The sequence below is a fragment of the Corvus hawaiiensis genome, chromosome 19 (assembly GCF_020740725.1).
Source record: "Corvus hawaiiensis isolate bCorHaw1 chromosome 19, bCorHaw1.pri.cur, whole genome shotgun sequence".
Lineage (NCBI taxonomy): Eukaryota > Metazoa > Chordata > Aves > Passeriformes > Corvidae > Corvus > Corvus hawaiiensis.
In genome coordinates, this window is record NC_063231.1 from 8,402,801 (window position 1) to 8,420,128 (window position 17,328).

Consider the following 17,328-nt stretch of genomic DNA (forward strand, 5'->3'; position numbering starts at 1 on the left):
CAACTGAAATGAAAACAAATGGAAGTACTTTAGGGAGTTAAATGCTCCTGTATTTATTATGTGATTTATTATGTAACTTGGTGTTGGAGCAGTTCAGTCAGGGCTCTGCCCATGCATCGTCTGGTATTTGCTTCAAAAGAGTTTCCAAGGAACGCTCCCATCGTGTTCTCCGGGATGTTTTCCCAGGGGGAATTCCCGGTGAGCACAAACATGGCCAGAGTGAACTCAGGTCTTTACTCAGGTGTTCGTGGAGGGGAGACAGAGCTGTTTGTCTCACCCTGAGGTGGAAAGCATTGGGATGTACAGAGACCCCAGAAATTGCACTGGGAGCAAACGCCGTCCTCTGAAATGGTAAAAAATATTTGTATGTAATTGTAATTTTTCATCCAGTTGACTGGCAGGAGCTGCCTGTGAAGAATAAACCCATTTCTCAGTGGTATGGGCCTTCTCACATGTGCAAAGCCAGGTGCCACATCCCTTTCCTTGTTTGATGTCAGGAAAGGCACCGAGCATCTGAGTCACCTGGCAGAGCCCTCGCCATGGGGGAGCAAAGCAGCGAGCCCTGTGCCTCAGTCCTTGCACTTTTTTCCCCTCTAATGCTGCTCTAAATTTCTACCAAGCTGATCATAACCAGAACTTTGGGCTTTTGCTCTGCTCCCTGGGGGTCGGAGCCTTTCCCAAGTGGAGCAGGACATGGAGCCCATCACAGCACCGGGTGTGCTGCCCCCCCACATCTTGGGCCAGCAGCTCAATCCAAGGCAAGGCAGCTCATCTAAGCTCAGGGAACAGCACTGGAGCAATGAGGATTAAATCCAGGATTACAAGGCCAATAAATATAAACTGCACTGCTGAGCCTCCTGAGCACGCCACCTGCCTCGGCCATTGCTGCCTCTCATGCTACACCTCCTGTTTTGGGGTCATCGATGTCAGGGGACTGTGACATAAATTTTAGGGTGAGTACCAGCCACCCAGTAACCCCCCTGTGTCTGTGTCCTGCCCTCTCCCACATGGGCAGCCTTGGCTCCTGGATTTTCAGATACAAGCCAGCTCAGAGAGGATGTGGAGATTCACACAAGCGCATGGATCTCCCAAAAATGTTTTATCTCCAGCATTGATGAGTTTTATTTGTATTCTCTTACATTAGTGGAGCAAAGCTTTTAATTTCTCCATCTTCTTGGATATTTAAATGACTTTATTTAGTTATCCAGCACTTGGAGGAGGGATTTTCCTCACATCCCTGGGACCCCACAGCTTTCCAGCCACCGAGTTCGTGACTTCACAGAGTTGGGTGGCTCTGAGCGCTTTCCATTGGAGGGGCTGGGGATGAAGGGACAGATGGATGGATGGGAAGAGCAGCCTGAGCCCTCAGGGTGACCTGCTGGAGAAGCCCGTGGGGCTGATTTCTCCTGGAGATATCCCAGCTGTTTTAATGGGCAACACCTCTCAAGCTGTAGCAGGAACCAGGAGGACAGGAAAGATCCTTTTCCCTTGGCCGTCAGTGTTGCCTGTGGGATTTCAGCTCCTTGTCCTGGAGACTGAGGCTGTTGTGGGGCTGGATGTGATTTGTGTCCCCAGAGCAGGGAAGGAGCACCAGCCTTGGGCATCCTCCCTCCTGCTTTCTGCTCTGCTTTGGGTTTTTAAGCAAAAACTTAAAAAATATTTAAAGAGGCAAATGGCAGCACAGACTGGAGTGAGCGAGTGGAAATCCTTTGGTAAACTGCTCTGTGCAAATGCTGAATTTGTTGAGGTATTATCTTCAGAACATCTGCTTTTCTCCATCTGTATTGGTCTTCCCAAAGCTATGGCTTTCACCAGTTAATAGCAAGAAATATCGGATGAGCAAGCAAATATGTTTAGGGCTTGTATTATGAAGACAACACACAAAGAAAAAGAGATTCATCTTTTCATAATGCCACTTGTATAAAAGGCAATAAAAATACAGTGGCTTGTAAAGGGATAAACAGGCTGAATCCGAGCTGGTGCTGCCGAGTTGGGGACAAGAGCAAAGTGAAGGGAACCAAATTAATGCATAAAAAAGTGACAGAAAACCCACCCTCCGGCTATATTCTATGGCAAATGATCTGTCAGTGGGGAAAGATACATCTTAATAGCAGTTTTTGAAAGGAGATGAATACTGTATACAGAGCATTATAAGGCACGGTGTGATCTGAATCTTAATCAACACGGGGAAATATAAATCTGAAAATAATAAAGACGAAATCAATATTGATGGTCAGGAGTAAAAGTACTGTATTTGCTGTAGTAAACGGTTTTAAGGTCCCAGGGAAAAAGTTGTTCTAGAAAAGCCGTGGCAATTTAGTGCAGTTTCAATAGCTGGCGCAGTGCCAGCACATTTTGGTGGCATTTAGAGTGTCGCTATGGAAAAATTTAAAAAGCAAGAAGGGAAAAGGCAAAAAGCTGCTCCCTGGCTAGTGGTGGTGCTGGAAGAAAGGAGATTTTTTTCCCGCTGGGCTGGCAGAGGCTGTGCTGGCATCCTGGCTTGGATACAAGCATCTGGTGGGATATTCCTGCTCTGCTGAGCTATCTTTGAGCAGAATAAACCTCTTACCTTGTCCTGGCTGGTGTCTCCAGTTAGTGGGAACAAGGCATCGAACTCCTACGAGGCACACAGAACATTTACCCATTGGAGATTTTCCTTTAAATGCCTTATTTTCCTGTCTCCTTCCTGGGTGACAAATCGCTGTGCTGATAGCTGATGTAACTTATGTTTAACCTGCTTGTCACCCCCTTAATGCCTTACATGAAGTTTGCTGCTCCAGTGATGGCCTTGTTACCCAGCAGATACAAACACTGGGACCTGTCAGTGCTCTCAACTTGGGAGCGTGGCTCTTCCCCTCGGGCATCAAATCCCTTGCTCAGAGTCACAAGGGTGTGCAAGGGTGAGGAGCATGGGAGGTCTGAGCCTGGTTCTGTGTTTTGAAGGGGCTTTTCCACCTTTCTCCCTCTCCTTTCATATGTTCCAAGAGTCACAGTGGGCATTTTTAGTGTCACTGTCCAGTAATCCTCTGGGTTTTGGGGAAAGCCTTGTGATGCTCATGGCTTGTTTGGAGGACTGGAGTGTGATGCTCAGAAATACATTTTCTATCTAAGGGCTTTGAGGTGAAATCTCTTTGTTTGGGGAGCAGTTGTAGCTTCACAAGAGCTGGGCAAGCTGGCACAGAGCCTGGGCCAGCTCTGCCACCAGCACTGTGGCCGCCTGGCAGGACTCAGGCTGAGCTGGAAGAAAGCCATTTATTTAGGATAATGATCCTGGCTTTTGTTAGAGTGTTTTCATGGCTGCCCAGTGCTCAGCTCTGGCTGAGCTGAGGTCTGGAGGTCATCAGTGAGAAGGTGGGGCCTGAGGTTTCTGCTGATTTTTGAGGCTCACCCAGTTCCTTGGGTGTTTGGGAGCGAGTGAGGATTGGGATAGATTCTGGGAAGAGGCAGAAGCCAGACTGTGGGGTAATCTAAGTGCTCTGAAGAGTGAGAGCAATGGCTGTGGTCATCCTCTCTCCTTGCCATGAGTGATGGAGAAACCTGGGGAGCATCTTCATCAAGCCCACATCCTTTTGCTGTTGAAAACAGGAGTTTGGGCTCACTGGGTCTAAATTCACTGCATCCATGTGATGTTTCCTCCTAAATTGCCCACCCACGTATTTACTGAGTGCCTCTTCATCACCTGTAGGGTCTGATGGCTGCTTGCTGGTGGAAAAAGGGTTGCAGAAATGGGGGTTTTCAAGCTTTCAGACCAGGACAATTTTATCTCCTCAGAACCATGCTGACAAGCTGAGCTTATCTCAGGTTATTTTTGTGCCCATGTTTTCCCAGGGCCTCACGAGCAGCCTCCCTGCTGCAGCAGTTACAGCAGGATACCTGGGGTTTATTCTCTGCAAAGGTTGGAAGTGACTGGGAGGCAACGGTGTCCTCTGCATTTAATTATTATTTCTTAAAAGCCCAAGATCAGTGGCTCCCTGTGGAGATTTGCAGCCTGAATATTGATGGTTGTAAACCATGCCAGAAGGAAAAATGTGGGCTGCTCGCTGCTGGCAAATGGACTTTAAATCAACAACTGAAGCAGTGTCGGTTCATAAAACCAGGATTTTTTTAGCCTTGAGGACAGAGGTACTTTAAATCCCAGCCTTCGGGTTCACTGATCTGCTGGAGAACAAACATAAAACTTCACCACGAAGGACCTGGCATCAGCACGTATTTTTTGTGCCACGAGCATTCAAGGTAGCCCTTTTGGTTTTGCTCACTGCGTGTGACATTCCCTTGTATCCTAACGACCTCGGCAGCAGTGGGAGGGAAAACTTACGACCTGAACGCTGCAGAAGGGGAAGTTATTTACTGGGATAACTCATCCAGATGTGGTGGCTGTTTGTGGTGGAAGTGGCAGCAGAGGTGTTGGAGGGGGAGGGCTTGCTCCTTGTCAAGCCTGGCAGGGCACCACTGCTGATGGATGGAGTTGTCTTTGCCCTTTTCCAGGTGACACCAGGTTTTAATGGACACCCGGCCTCTTTACAGGGCTCTGTTTCCCTGTGCACACAACGTGTTCCTTGGCTGAGGTTAATGGGGCTGTTCACCCAGGACAGTGCTGATTCCAGGTTTGATTCCATGCAAGCACATGCAGCTACCCAAGCTGGTGGGATCTGACCTCAAGCCTTGGTGGGAAGGTGCCTGTGGGCTTTGCTGGGGCTGCAATCCCCAGCTCAGCCCCGGCTCCTGCCGTGCTCTCGATGCCGCCCCAGCTCCCTGTCCCTGCACAGCCCTCACTGCTGCTCCTTGTTGGGGTCCTGGAAATCCACTCAGCTGAATCTCAGAATCACTGAGGTTGGAAAACACCTCTGATATCATGGAGTCCAACCATTAACCCAGCACTGCCAAGCCCATCACTAAACCATGTCCCTAAGAACCACATCTGCATGTTTTTGGGATGCTTCCAGAGATGGTGATTCCGCCGCTTCCCTGGGCATGCTGTTCCAATGCCTGGCCTCGCTTTCAGTGAAGAATTTTTTCCTGATATCCAATCTAAACCTCCTCAGGTGCAACTTGAAGCTGTTTTGTCTTGTCCTATCACTTGTTACTCGGGAGGAGAAGCTGATCCCCATCTTTGGTGGATGGGCTGGCTCAGGACATCCACGTGTCCTGTGTGCTTTTCATCACTCTGCTCCAAGCCCACAAGCTCCCCCCTCCCTCCTTGGGTTTACCTTCTTTTGCCTGTATTTTTATTCTTTTTCTCCTTTGTTTTTTCTCCCCAGCACAGCTTCCTATGTGCACCTCAAGGCCAATAATCACAGCAGAGGATTTTCGAACACAGCACATCTGAAATAAGAAAAAACATTTTTTTTTTGCCAGACTATTTAATATTTCCCTGCATAAAATGCACAGGTGGATCCGTGTTTATCAGCACACTGCAGAAAATGGCAGAAGAGGTATAAATACTGATTTAAATAGGTTTTCAATCAAACCTCCTGGAAGGCAGCGGCTTCTTTGCCTGTTAAATGCTGCACCAGGTGCTCCCATGTTTCATCCTGGAGCTAAGTTCAACCTGCTGGCAGCTTCCAAGGGCATGGATTTCGCTCGGAGCACCTCTGAGTGTCACCACTGGGAGACACCAAGTTCTCAGGGTTAATTTGGTTTCTTTCCCAGGTTCCAGCCAGCAGCTGGGTTGATGGAGAGGATCCAGGCCATAGCTCAGAACGTGTCGGACATTGCAATAAAAGTGGATCAGATTCTCCGGAACAGCCTCCTGAATGGGAAAGGTGAGTGTCCTTGGGGGTCCCCACGCTCCAAACACACATCCAACCATGAAAAATTTGGTAAAAACGCTGGGAATGGATTGCTGGTCAGAGGCTGGCTTCCTTGGAAAACTTGTGCCTGCCAGGGGGACGAGTGGTAACAAATCTGAATGGCTGTCAGGAATGGATGCCAGGGAATTAAATGCAAAATTAAAGGTGAGGAGCAGTGCCAGCAGAAGCACCTGGGTAGAAAAATTTGGTGGTTTGGATCCAAATGCACAGGGGCTGGGATTCAGCACCAGGAGAGGCATTCCCATCCCACTGTGGCACTGCTGGGAGTGTTGCTGGGCTCTCCAGATGTTTCTCCACATGGCTGCGTGGTCCTTGGGGTTTAGGCAGAAGATCCTTCCATTGCCTCTTGCACCTCATGCTTTTCAGTCATGGGCAAAGGAGGGCTTAGAGAAGGGGTGGTGGCTTTTATTGACCCAATCACAGAGGGAGAAAAGATCCTGTTGCCTTTTTAGCCACTTTGTGGCTTATTCTGGAACTCACTTTGGGGGCTGAGTCTTCTTCCAGCAGTTCAGCAGGACAGTTTTTCTTGCAAGTTTACAGCGTAAAGGCTGTCAAGTATTTCCCTAGATCCTGCAGCCTGCTGACAGGAGTGGGGATAGGTGGGACTTGGGGTCTGGACCAGGCAGAGGGCACAGGGAAGTGCTGGAAACCGACCTGCTGTGATTTAGGGAAGGGGAACATTCCTGGCATTGAAGCAGGGTGGCTTCCTCTGTTTCCTCCCTGATTTGGGAAGGATGCTGAAGATGCTTCATGTCTTGATGTCCTGCTCTATCCAGTGGGATGGGGCTGTCTGCCAGCCCAGCTGTGGCACCAGTGAACATGCTTGGGGGCTGCCAGCCCCATCCCATCCCATCCCATCCCATCCCATCCCATCCCATCCCATCCCATCCCATCCCATCCCATCCCATCCCATCCCATCCCATCCCAGCATTTCTAGATGCTCCACTGTCATGTCCCAGCTCTCTCCATGCCCAAATTGTCTCTCTGCAGTGATGGAAGGCAGGAGGGATCAGTGTGAGGTGCCCAGGGACCCCAAGTACCCCGACTGTGCAGGGAAGGTGGAGGTGAGTTGGGGTTCCCTGTCTGGGAGAGGGTCTCCACCTGGGATGGAAGTTGCTGGGAAGGGAAGGGAAGGGAAGGGAAGGGAAGGGAAGGGAAGGGAAGGGAAGGGAAGGGAAGGGAAGGGAAGGGAAGGGAAGGGAAGGGAACGGCCCTGAGCAGTGACCCTGGGGGTTAAACTGGGAAGGGCAATGGGGTCAGGGGATGTTATCCAAAATAAAATGTTAATATTGGAAAGGTGCAGCCCCTTGAAGGAGGAGGAGCAGAGCCAAAGGTGTGGAAAGCAAAGCAGGGCTGTGCTGTGAGGAGAAAACACGAGGGAGGTGTCCAACCTTCTCTGGCAGCCTGTGCTACAGAAACGGGACTCTTTCCCCAGTAATACCCACCCCCAATGTACCTTTAGCTGGAGTGGTACAAAGCACTGAAGCCACAGAATCAGCTGTGAGACCACCCTGCCTGCAGTTTGTGTGTTTAATGCCAGAAGCACAGTGAGGAGGAAGCTCTGTCATGTCGAACATTCCCTGGTGCCTGGGGAATAAGCCCAGCACTGCCCAGAGCAGCACCTCGTTCAGGTGGCCAGGACCTCCATCTCAAATCGGATGTCCTGCCTGACCCAGCCTGCTCTTTACACTGGAATGCTGCCTGGCACTTGGCCCAGAGCATGATGGCTTTGTCAGAGAGCTTATTTACATCAGCTAATTAAAAGCATCACCCTTTTCCCTCCTCTTCCCAACCTGCTTCAAGCTCAGGCTTCTGCAGGGCTGAGTCTCCCTGAACAGATGTTGAAGGGTGTAAGAAAATGATATGGAGGGGCTGGATTTTTCTCTTCCATGGGTGTTAGCTACCCTTTCCTTCCACGATTTGAGTAAATTCAGGATGTAATGCAATTGTGGAAGGCTGTAATCCCATCTCCCCTCCTGGTGATAGCTGTGCTTTACAGATTGGGCACAGCAACCTGTCCCTGAGCAGATTTGTTTTTGTAGTTAAATTAGGAAGAGGCTGGCAAGAGCCCTAGTGGGGGATGATAAATCGTTGCTCTGGTCCCTGGTTATTCTCCTCCATGTGAAATCATCCCTGGGGACTGCTGGCAGATCTGTCTCCCTGCCCTGCTGGTCCAGGGGCGATGAGATCAGCAGCTCCCCAGCAAAGCCAGCCAGAAGAAATCCCTGTGGTACATCATTTCCTGGGGATTTATGGCTGTGCCCCCAGGGAAGGCTGGAACCAGTGCAAGAAACTCAGGGAGCCCCCAGCAAACCCTCCTGGCTCTTCCTCTGCCCCACATCCCCTGGAGGCACTGAGTGGGAGGCAGAGTGGGTGAACATCAGCCCCGTGGCACTGGGGCTGGGTTTGCAGCCCTTTCTTCACCCTCTGCACTTCATTTTTATCTCGCAGACAGAGAAAGGGGGTGGAAAACAGAGATTTTCCATAGCAGGGGCAGCTGGGAGGGCGGTCACATCTCCCCCATGAGCCCCACGTGTTTCTTTGCCCCTTGCAGTGGATGAGGGCCCGCTGGACCTCTGACCCCTGCTATGCGTTTTTTGGAGTGGACGGCACCGAGTGCTCCTTCCTCATCTACCTCAGCGAGGTCGAGTGGTTCTGCCCGCCCCTGCCCTGGCGAAACCGGACGGTGGCAGTGCCCTCGCCGCCGGTGCCGCCCCGGGCACAGGTAAGGTGGGCCCAGCCTGGCTTCTGCTGGGCCAGGGGCTTGGGGAGAGGCATCGGCATCAAGGCTGCCAGAAATAAACATCCAGTGTCAGCAGGGCCGTGATGCCTCTCTGGTTTTCATGGAACCACAGGATGGTTGGGGTTGGAAGGGATCTTTATGGTCAGGGACGCCTTCCAGTAGAACAGGGTGTTCCAAGCCCTGCCCAACCTGGCCTTGAATGTTTCAAGGGATGGAGCATCCACCACGTCTCTTTGCAACTTGTGCCAGTGTTTTATCACCCTCACCATGAAAAGTTTCTTCTTTATATCCTGTCTGGATCAACTCTCTTTTAGTTTAAGGCGTCACTCCTTGTCCTGTTGCAACAGGCCCTGCTAAAAAGTCTGTGCCTGTCTTTCTATAAGCCCCTGTAAGTATTGAAAGCCTGCAAGAAGATCTCTCTGGAGCCTTCTCTTGTCCAGGCTGAACACCCCCAGCTCCTTCAGCCTGTCTCCACAGCAGAGATGCTTCACCCTCTGATCATTTTTGTGGCCTCCTCTGGACCCACTCCAGCATGTCCGTGCCTTTCCTCTGCTGAGGAATCCGGGTTCTCATGAGATGCTCTGGGTGCAGTGGGGCCTCTGGGATTTGGGGCATGAAGTGGAGGAGCTGTGACGGCTCCGGGGGAGCGCGAAGGGCTCAGAGCACCTCTGCTGAGATGGACAAACCTCGCCCAGGCTGCGGGGCAGCCCAGGGGTGCCTCTGGCGCCCGCTTTCCCTACACTCACTGTGCAGAGCGTGCTCCTTCCCTAGGCAGCTTTCCGGAGGGACCTGGCTCGCCTGCTGGAGCTCATCGGCACGGGCAAGGAGTCCCTGAGCTTCATGAAGAAGAGGATCCGGCACCTGGCCCAGCAGTGGCTGCGGGCGGCGCGGCGCCTCGAGCAGAAGCTGGCGGGGCGGCAGAGGGACCAGAAACACGTACGGGGGGTTCTCAGGGAACACACGGGGGAGATGAGCCCTTGGGGACACGGGGAGTGGGGACAGCTGGGATGGGAGCGAGCCGGGAGGAAAATTCATTTATGGAAGCACATGGGTCTGCAGGGGCGGTCTGTTGTCCATGGATATGAGTCCACAGGCATTTGGGATGTGGCAGGACTGGTGTTGCTGAACAATGGGGGTGGATTTTGGAGACAGGTGCTGGTGGGTGGAGATGGTGTCCAGCTGCCATTGGAGTCTGACAGGTCTCCTCTGAGGATAAGCTGAGGTTCCTGGCCCTCCTGTTGGTATTTCTGTGGTGCCTTCTCCTTTGGCCCCTGTGTGCCAGGAAATCCAGCTCTAGTCTGTGGTTCAGACTGGGATGGACATGGAGAACACGAGCCTGGGACACAGAGCGGCAGTCAAAGGGAGCTGCCGAGCTCTGACCACTGGCTCTGTGCTAACTGGACATAGATCTTTTATCTGCACACCCGACTGAGCTCCGTGAATAATTACAGCCTGCAAAGGAGCTGGAGGGAATCACGGACCACAAGTCATTCTGGGCTGGAAAACCCAAATTGTCCCTTTCCCTAGTGCTGACCCCTCTGCTTGTCCCTGCAGATCTTGATCCATATTGGCTTCCTGACAGAGGAGTCGGGGGACGTTTTCAGCCCACGGGTGCTGAAGGGAGGCCCCCTGGGTGAGATGGTGCAGTGGGCTGACATCCTGGCTGCCCTCTTCGTGCTGGGACACAGCCTGAGGGTCACGGTCTCCCTGAAGGAGCTGCAGAGGTGGGTGCTGGGTTGCATCGAGGTCTTGGGTGAAAGCACGAGGTCTGAAAAGGCTGGGGGTGGCTCTTTGCCCACCTGCGTCTCAGACAGTGCTGGTGCTGTACTGTACCACCAGCATCATGCCTAGGAGAGATCTCATCCCTTCTACGTCCCAGGACAGTGGGAAGGACTGGGGAAAAGTGATGCTTTGCATGGGGCTGATGTGGACATGCGCCCTGTGGCCCCGGTGCTGGATCCGAGCTGATGCATCACCTGTCCCCTGTCACCTGCCTGGAGCTGGCCACAGGAAAGCTCCCTTTCCCACCCCATTGCCCAGGGATGCTCTCTGCTGGGCTGGTGGCCACATGGCTGCAGGATGCAGGTGTCCTGCAGGTCGCTGGCTCTTCCCACCCTGCATGGCTGCGCCCTACCCCTGGGGCTTTGCTGGTGTTGTTTGAGCAGAAACTGTGCCTGCCTCCTTCCCTTCCTCTTCCTCTTCCTCTTCCTCTTCCTCTTCCTCTTCCTCTTCCTCTTCCTCCCTCCTCCACCACAAGGCAAGCAGCTGGGGGGCTGCCAAAGTGGAACCTGCATCTCTTGCAGGGGGTGGTGGCCCCCAAGTTGTCCCTCCTCAAGAGGTGCTGGGAGCGACTTGCGGACCTGTGGGGGGATTTGCTGCTGCTGGAGGCACTTCCCACAGGGGGATGGGCTCTCTCTGCCATGGGATATGGGGCAACACAGGGTGAGAGTGTCCAAGAAGGACCAATATTAGATGGAAAGAGTAAGAGGGAGAAGCTAACAGTGTGCCCTGTTCCTCTCTGCTGATGCAGTTCTGTTATTACTGGGCTGACACTGCTGCCTTCTGTCACCTCATAAGCTTTGCTCACCTCCTTTGAGACATCCCGAGTGGAGGGCAAGTAACAGGGAAATTGCAAATTAGATGGGTTATAAATCAAGAAGCGCCTGAAGCTGCCTCAGGGACTGGGCAGGCTTTGGGAGATGCTAAACCAGCATCAGCCACATAATGAGCCATGCTGAAAAGGGAGTGAAAAAACCCAACAATCCTGGAGAAAAAACAACAAAAAACCTCCAGCCCAGCCCCTGCAGCATTCAGAATTAATGAACAGAATTAGCTCCTAACTAATTAGCTCAAAAAAATCATCCTGGTCCTAATGCAAGAGGCAGCATCCTCTCAAAGAGGCGGGAATGACGCGCTAAATAATACCCGTGTACTGAAGGATGAAAGGAGTTAATGGCTGGCAGGGTTGTGTTGTTGTTGTTGTTGTGTGGCTCTTGTTTGTGTTTTTCAATGACGAACCTCGTGGTGGTGGTTTAGGGAGGGGAGGGAGCTGTCGGAGTCTCAAGGGGTGGTTTTGCTGCGCCCGTTTCTCTCTGCGAGTGACTCAGGTGAGAGCTGCCCTGCTCCCTGTAGGATTCCGCCTTTCCCAGAAGCCTGGGAGCTTCCACCCCACTTGCAGTGATGAGAACACCTCTTCTGACGTGGATTTGGATGTGGCCCTTGGGATGCCTGGGAACGGCAGCTCTTCTCTTCCCCCTCGTAGCTGAGATGGGAAGCGAGCGAGCCGGGCTGGGGCTGCACATCTTGCCCTTCTCTGTGTCCCAGAAACCATCCCCACCTCCCCGAGCATGTGTCCTCTGCCTGGCTTTGGAGTCCTTTTAAATGCTGGACACCACATTGAGAGCTCACTTTCATATTGATGGGCTGGGGCGAGCAGAGGCAGGACCTGGGGCTGGAGCCGTGTCCCCTCTGTCCCTTTGGAGACCAAGCCCAGCGCTGGGAGGGTCACCACTGGCACCCTCCTGCAGCCCATCAAGAGATGGGTTCATGTGGGTGTCCCAAGGGGGGCAGAGGTTCTGCCCCAGGGGAGGACCGAGTGGTGCCAGCAGTCCTGCAGATCTCTCAGCAGCATCCCTGCTGCTGGGCTGGAGGCTCTAAGGAGTGCTGGGAAAAGCTTTTGCCTCACCACGAGCGAGTGGGAGGCTTAGCAGAACATGTGTAATTAGTCCTGAGTTGTGCTAATATTTGATCTCGGGCTCTTCCTTAAAGCCTGGAGGGGGTTTTATGTGTAGCCACCTTTGGGCAGGAGTTCAGAGAGCCAGGGATGCACAAAGGGCTGGAGCTGGGCTGCAGGGATGCAGCAAAGCTGAATCTGTGTCACTGGGGAAGGGGCAGCCCAGGCACTCTGATTCCTTATCCCTCCTGCCCCCTGCACCCTCCTGAAGTAGCAAAGCTTTGCCTCTCTCTAGACTGGGCCTGAATTTGTCCTCTCCCATCCTGGGCGTTTCTTGCTGACCTTGCAGCAGGACAGGCACCAGTGGGGGGTGCGCTTGGGGATATTTTGCTCCAGCAGTGTGAAACGTTGAATCCATCCTTGTGTGTTTTTCTTTGGCAACCCCTGCTCCTTTCATGGCTGGGAGTTGTAGCTGCTCCTGCCCAGCAAGGCCTTCGCTGGAGTGCATAAATTATTCAGCACAGATTAACCTCTGTCCTGGTTTGTTTTTTTTGTCTCTTCACATTTCTGAGCTGATTTTTCTGTGCATATTGATCACTGGCAAGGGATCACTGGAAGATTTGTCTGCATACACTTCAGCCAGTGGTTATCTGAGAGCTGTTCATGATTAGCATCTGTATTGATTGCAATGCAGCAGTGCTTGGAGGTGGTCTGGATTGGGTCTGGATTGGGTCTGGAGTGTTGAGGATCAGGAAAATGAAGGAGGAGAAGTGACACCCTGGTCAAAAAAGCTGGTGATGGAGAGCTGGCGGTGACAACAGGTTGGGAGTGTGACCATGTGTGCTGGGCAGCCCTCCCTGCCCAGCAGTGAGGGGCAGGGGTGTCAAATGGTTCTTCCTCTGGTTTAGGGACCAGTGCTAATCTGGAACAAAGATTAGGAGCTCTGGGAATCTGCAGGCTTCACCCCTGGCTCAGCTCAGCCCTGCCCAAATGTCCCTGTGAGGTCTGAGATCACAGCTGTGGAGCTCAGCCCTGGTTTTCCAGGGCCAGTTTATTTGGGTTATCTTTTACCCACTATAGACTTCAAAGATCTGTGAGTTCCACTGCCGAGTCTTACCAGGGGCTATTTTTTCTCCTGTAGTTGAACTAAGTGCAGGTGTTTGTTCTCCTTTGAACTCCCAGTGAATTTGTGAGCTGCTTCTGGTGCCTCTGGAGAGGCAAGGGGTGAAACCCAGGGTTATCAGCTCCCTTCCAACCTAAACCATTCCGTGTTTCTATGTGCATCTTCCCAGAAAGAAAACAAACTGCCGAGCTGGAGCAGGGAGCCAGGAGCTGTTTTCTCTCCGAGATTTGTGCTGGGTGGGCAGCCAGCAGCTTTTTGAGCCTTGTCTTGAAGCGGGAAGGGAAGAAACATCCCAAATCTGAACGCCAACACTTGATTCTTGCTGAAGACCCCTTGTGCTGTGTTGGTAGGCCAAAAGTGCTTTCAGGGAGGTGAGAATCCAGGCCAGTGTTGGTGTTGTTGCTTGCTTGTTAGGGGAGGAGTGGGAAGTGCCTGAAAGCTCTGAGCTGGGTTGTTAATGAGGCAGCTCATGAGTAGATGCTGGAAAATTACAAGCAGCACTTTGGAGCAATGGCTGTGCCGGCAAAAAAAGCTTTAATAAACCCAGGCTTTTCCTCTGGAGCATCTGTGCCCTGGGGTGAGGCAGGAAGGATCCTCTCAGCCTTTTTCCCCAGGAGAAGCAGCACAATGGGCACTCCTGGAAGATCCAGCTCCTACCCTCATCCTTAAGCCATGGGAGTGGTCATGTTGGCAGGTCCAGCTGCTTTTCTGGGGCTGAGGGAGAGACTGGGGGAGAAGGGGCCACAGAGCTGTGAGTTGCTGGGCACCATCAATCTTGGGGACACTGAAAGGTGATTTTTGCAATTGTCCCCTCAAAATTAACTGCTCATAAAGCAGGACAGAAAGTCGAAGAAAATGGGATTTGACGCCTCATGGGGTCAGGGCTTTCAAAGCGTTCCCGGAGCTTAATTGCTCCTGTGTCAAGTTCTGGACTCTTAATTCCAGTGCTGGCAAAGCGCTGGATTTGAAGCACGTGCCTGGATCCCATGCTGGCAGCCCTTTCCCTGCTGTGGCCAGCGTGAGGTTTGGGTGCTGAGCCACCCTCCCTGTGCTGGGGTGGAACCTCGGAGCTGTGGTGGGACGAGGCTCTGCTCCCACTGCCCCCACTCTCCTCTCAGTGCCTGGGAGTGCAGCGAGAGCTGCAATTTCCCTGCCCTTTCCACACTCACCGAGGTGTGCTCAGGCTGCAAAAAGGACTGTTCAGATGGAAACACAATGTCCAGAAAGCACATTTCTAATTATCTCCTGGCAGATAAAAGCCATCTTTCCGTCTTGCATCTGTTCACATGAAAACCTGTGTCATGCCCAGGCTCTGGCTTCACTCCCCTCGCCAGCTGGCAAAACCAGTCCTGCTGTTGTGTGGGAGAGACAGGAACTGCTTGTGGAAACAGCCAGAAGTGACCGGTTCTGTGTGATCCTGATGGAGCTGCATGGAAAGGCTGTGGGACTGATCAGCTCTGCACTGGTGAGGAGGAACCTTCAGCCTTTAATGAACATCGGGTGCTCCCGGTACTCGAGTCCAACCTGGCCTTGGACACTCCCAGGGATGGGGCAGCCACAGCTTCTCTGGGCAGCCTCTGCCAGGGTCTCACCACCCTCACAGGGAAGAATTTCTTCCCTTTTTTGGAGCTGCTGGAGCAGCTGGGGCAGCAGGAGAACAGCCCTTCTGTCCCATGTGAGTGCTCAGTTTCTGCTGCTCCCTGAAGGAATCCAAGTATTTATTTCTCCTTTCCTGGGAAGTTTCTTCACTATTTGCTGAATCTGTGACCAGAAAGAATTGTTTGTTCTGGCACCCTCCTGTGCACCTCTGGGTCTTGGAAATAAATAAATGGATTGCTGAACTTCCCCCCTGGATGAGTAGGGCTGTGTCATAGAAGATCAATGATGGGCCAGGTGCACCTTGTGAAAGTGAAACCATTGCAGGTGGCTTAAAAATCATGCTGAAATGCTTGGAAATCCTCATTTCTAGTGAGTGTTCGTTCCAGCAGGGGGAAGAGCTGGGAGCAGAGGGCAGGCAGTAGGATGTTCATGTCCTGGGCTTAGATTTGCACTTGTTGATTGTGATGGGGTTGTCACAGACCCCTGGGAGCTGGCTCTGGCACCTTTCATCCCTGGATAACAACATCCCTGTGCCTGCTGGGCTCTTGCAGACTTGGAGAGGGTGAGGGAGTAACGAGGACAGGAGCTCTGCTCTGTTCTCAGCCTTGCTGATGACAGCAGATGCGGGCAGAGAAGATGCAATTAAATATAATACAGAATATTGGCCCAAGCTTCCAGGAGATGCCCACGGGATCCATTTAGTGCCGGGCTTCTCAGCACCAGGAGTGATAACGTGGAGAGAAACACTGGGTTAATTTGTAAATAGGTCAATGGGATGTAAAGATAACCCCGCAGTCATCTGACTCCAGAGCGCCTGCACCGTGCCCGGGGAGGGGACGGTCCCCTGGCTGATTAAAGTACCTCTAAGAGGAAAATAGCAGGACAAGAAGCTGCTGGAGATTTATTCTGGAGTAGGCACAGCTGGGGGAGGCAGCTGGCGGAGAGGCGAGCTCGGCATCCACTTGGATTGGAGCCGCTTCGGCTGCTCCCTCCCGGAGAGGAGCGAGGGCTCAGGCGATGCTCTAATCCGGGATGTGGGATGGAGTGAGCCCCTGGATCACCAGCCAGAGGTGCTGAGCTGGTCACCACCCGTGGCTGCTCTGGTCTGGGAGGTTCCCCCAGGAGCTGGGAGGGGGTGATTCCACAGCAGATCCTTGGGCTGCGCTGGCGGCGAAGGCGGCGTTTGCGCTCATCAATTTTATTTGCGTAATTTCAAGCGCCATTAATAGTACATGGCATGAGGAAAAATCAGGGAAATTGCACTCCAACCATGAGTGAAATTGGGTTTAGTAGAAAATTAGTTGACTTAACTGGCAAATGATGAAAGCCTGAATAAAGAATGTTTAAATAAGGAGGAATAAAAAAAAATTCCCCCCCCCACCCCCCATCCAAGAGGTGCAGGCTGGATTTGCATGAGTGGAATAATAAAATCAGTGGTTATAAAGTGTTTAGGGAGGATAAGGGGGGTAAATGAAGAGCCTCATGCTCTCAGAGCTATTCCAGCCATGCAGCCATGGCACAGGGAGTATAAATGGATGTGGCAAGTCCTGAGCACCTGGAGAGGGGATGTGTGGCAGATTGCGGTGCTGACGGGAGCTGGGAGACTCAGACCTGCTCTCTCCACTTGGTGAGAAGGTTTTTGGAGGCTTCAGTGTGAGTTACACTAATTGCTGCCTCCTGCAGCCCCTCGTCAAGCTTGGTTAGGGCTTTCTTAAATTACAGATTACTTTGTAGTGCAGTGGCTTATGTGACACGTACCAGCTAGAGGACGGCGTGTGCTGCAAGCACAGTGTAATGGTTTGGGGATTTTTAGTTAAATACAAGGTTTATGGGTTGGTTCCACCACAGTGCAGGTTGGTGTAAATCACTGTTTGGCTGGTGTCTGAGGAAAAAGCAGCACTGTGTGAGTGAATGTGATGTTTAGAGATTCCACCTCTACAAAATCCTGGTTTAAAAATTCCCCTTCAGCCTTCCAGGAGGTTGAGTCTCCTTGGTGCCCTGTTTATTGTACCGAGGTGGCTGTGGGAGGTGAGAGCCTTTCTATTCCTGCCATCTTCCCAATCAGTCCTGTCGTGTAAAATTGTGCATAAAAGTGACAAAACTGCAACTTGTTCCCCCTGCGGCATCCCCGGCCAGGCTGCCCTGAGCTGATGCTGAGATTCCTTGTGACAAGAGCAATGAAGCAGCTGCAAAAGCAGCCCTTCGTCTAAAATTGAAATTCTCTGCTTTTCCTGGCTTTGGCCAGCAAGGTTGTTCCACATTTACACATTTTGTAGAGTCCCTGTCATGGTCAGGAGTTTGGGGTGACCCTTCCCCGGTGTCAGGTTAGGATGGGGCTGGAAGAAGGACCTTGGTGCTCAGCACTCAAGGACTTGGGACC

General features: G+C 52.2%; 1 protein-coding gene across 2 annotated transcripts in view; it reads left to right on the forward strand.

Annotated features, from left to right (window-relative positions):
* MGAT5B (alpha-1,6-mannosylglycoprotein 6-beta-N-acetylglucosaminyltransferase B) overlaps window positions 1–17,328 on the forward strand; it is a 64,770-nt gene that overhangs the window by 30,370 nt on the left and 17,072 nt on the right. For both annotated transcript variants that reach the window (XM_048323582.1, XM_048323583.1), the window contains exons 4-8: window positions 5,650–5,762; window positions 6,801–6,874; window positions 8,365–8,535; window positions 9,325–9,489; window positions 10,108–10,277. In XM_048323582.1, coding sequence (XP_048179539.1) covers window positions 5,650–5,762; window positions 6,801–6,874; window positions 8,365–8,535; window positions 9,325–9,489; window positions 10,108–10,277 — 693 coding nt within the window. The remainder of the gene's footprint in view (window positions 1–5,649; window positions 5,763–6,800; window positions 6,875–8,364; window positions 8,536–9,324; window positions 9,490–10,107; window positions 10,278–17,328) is intronic.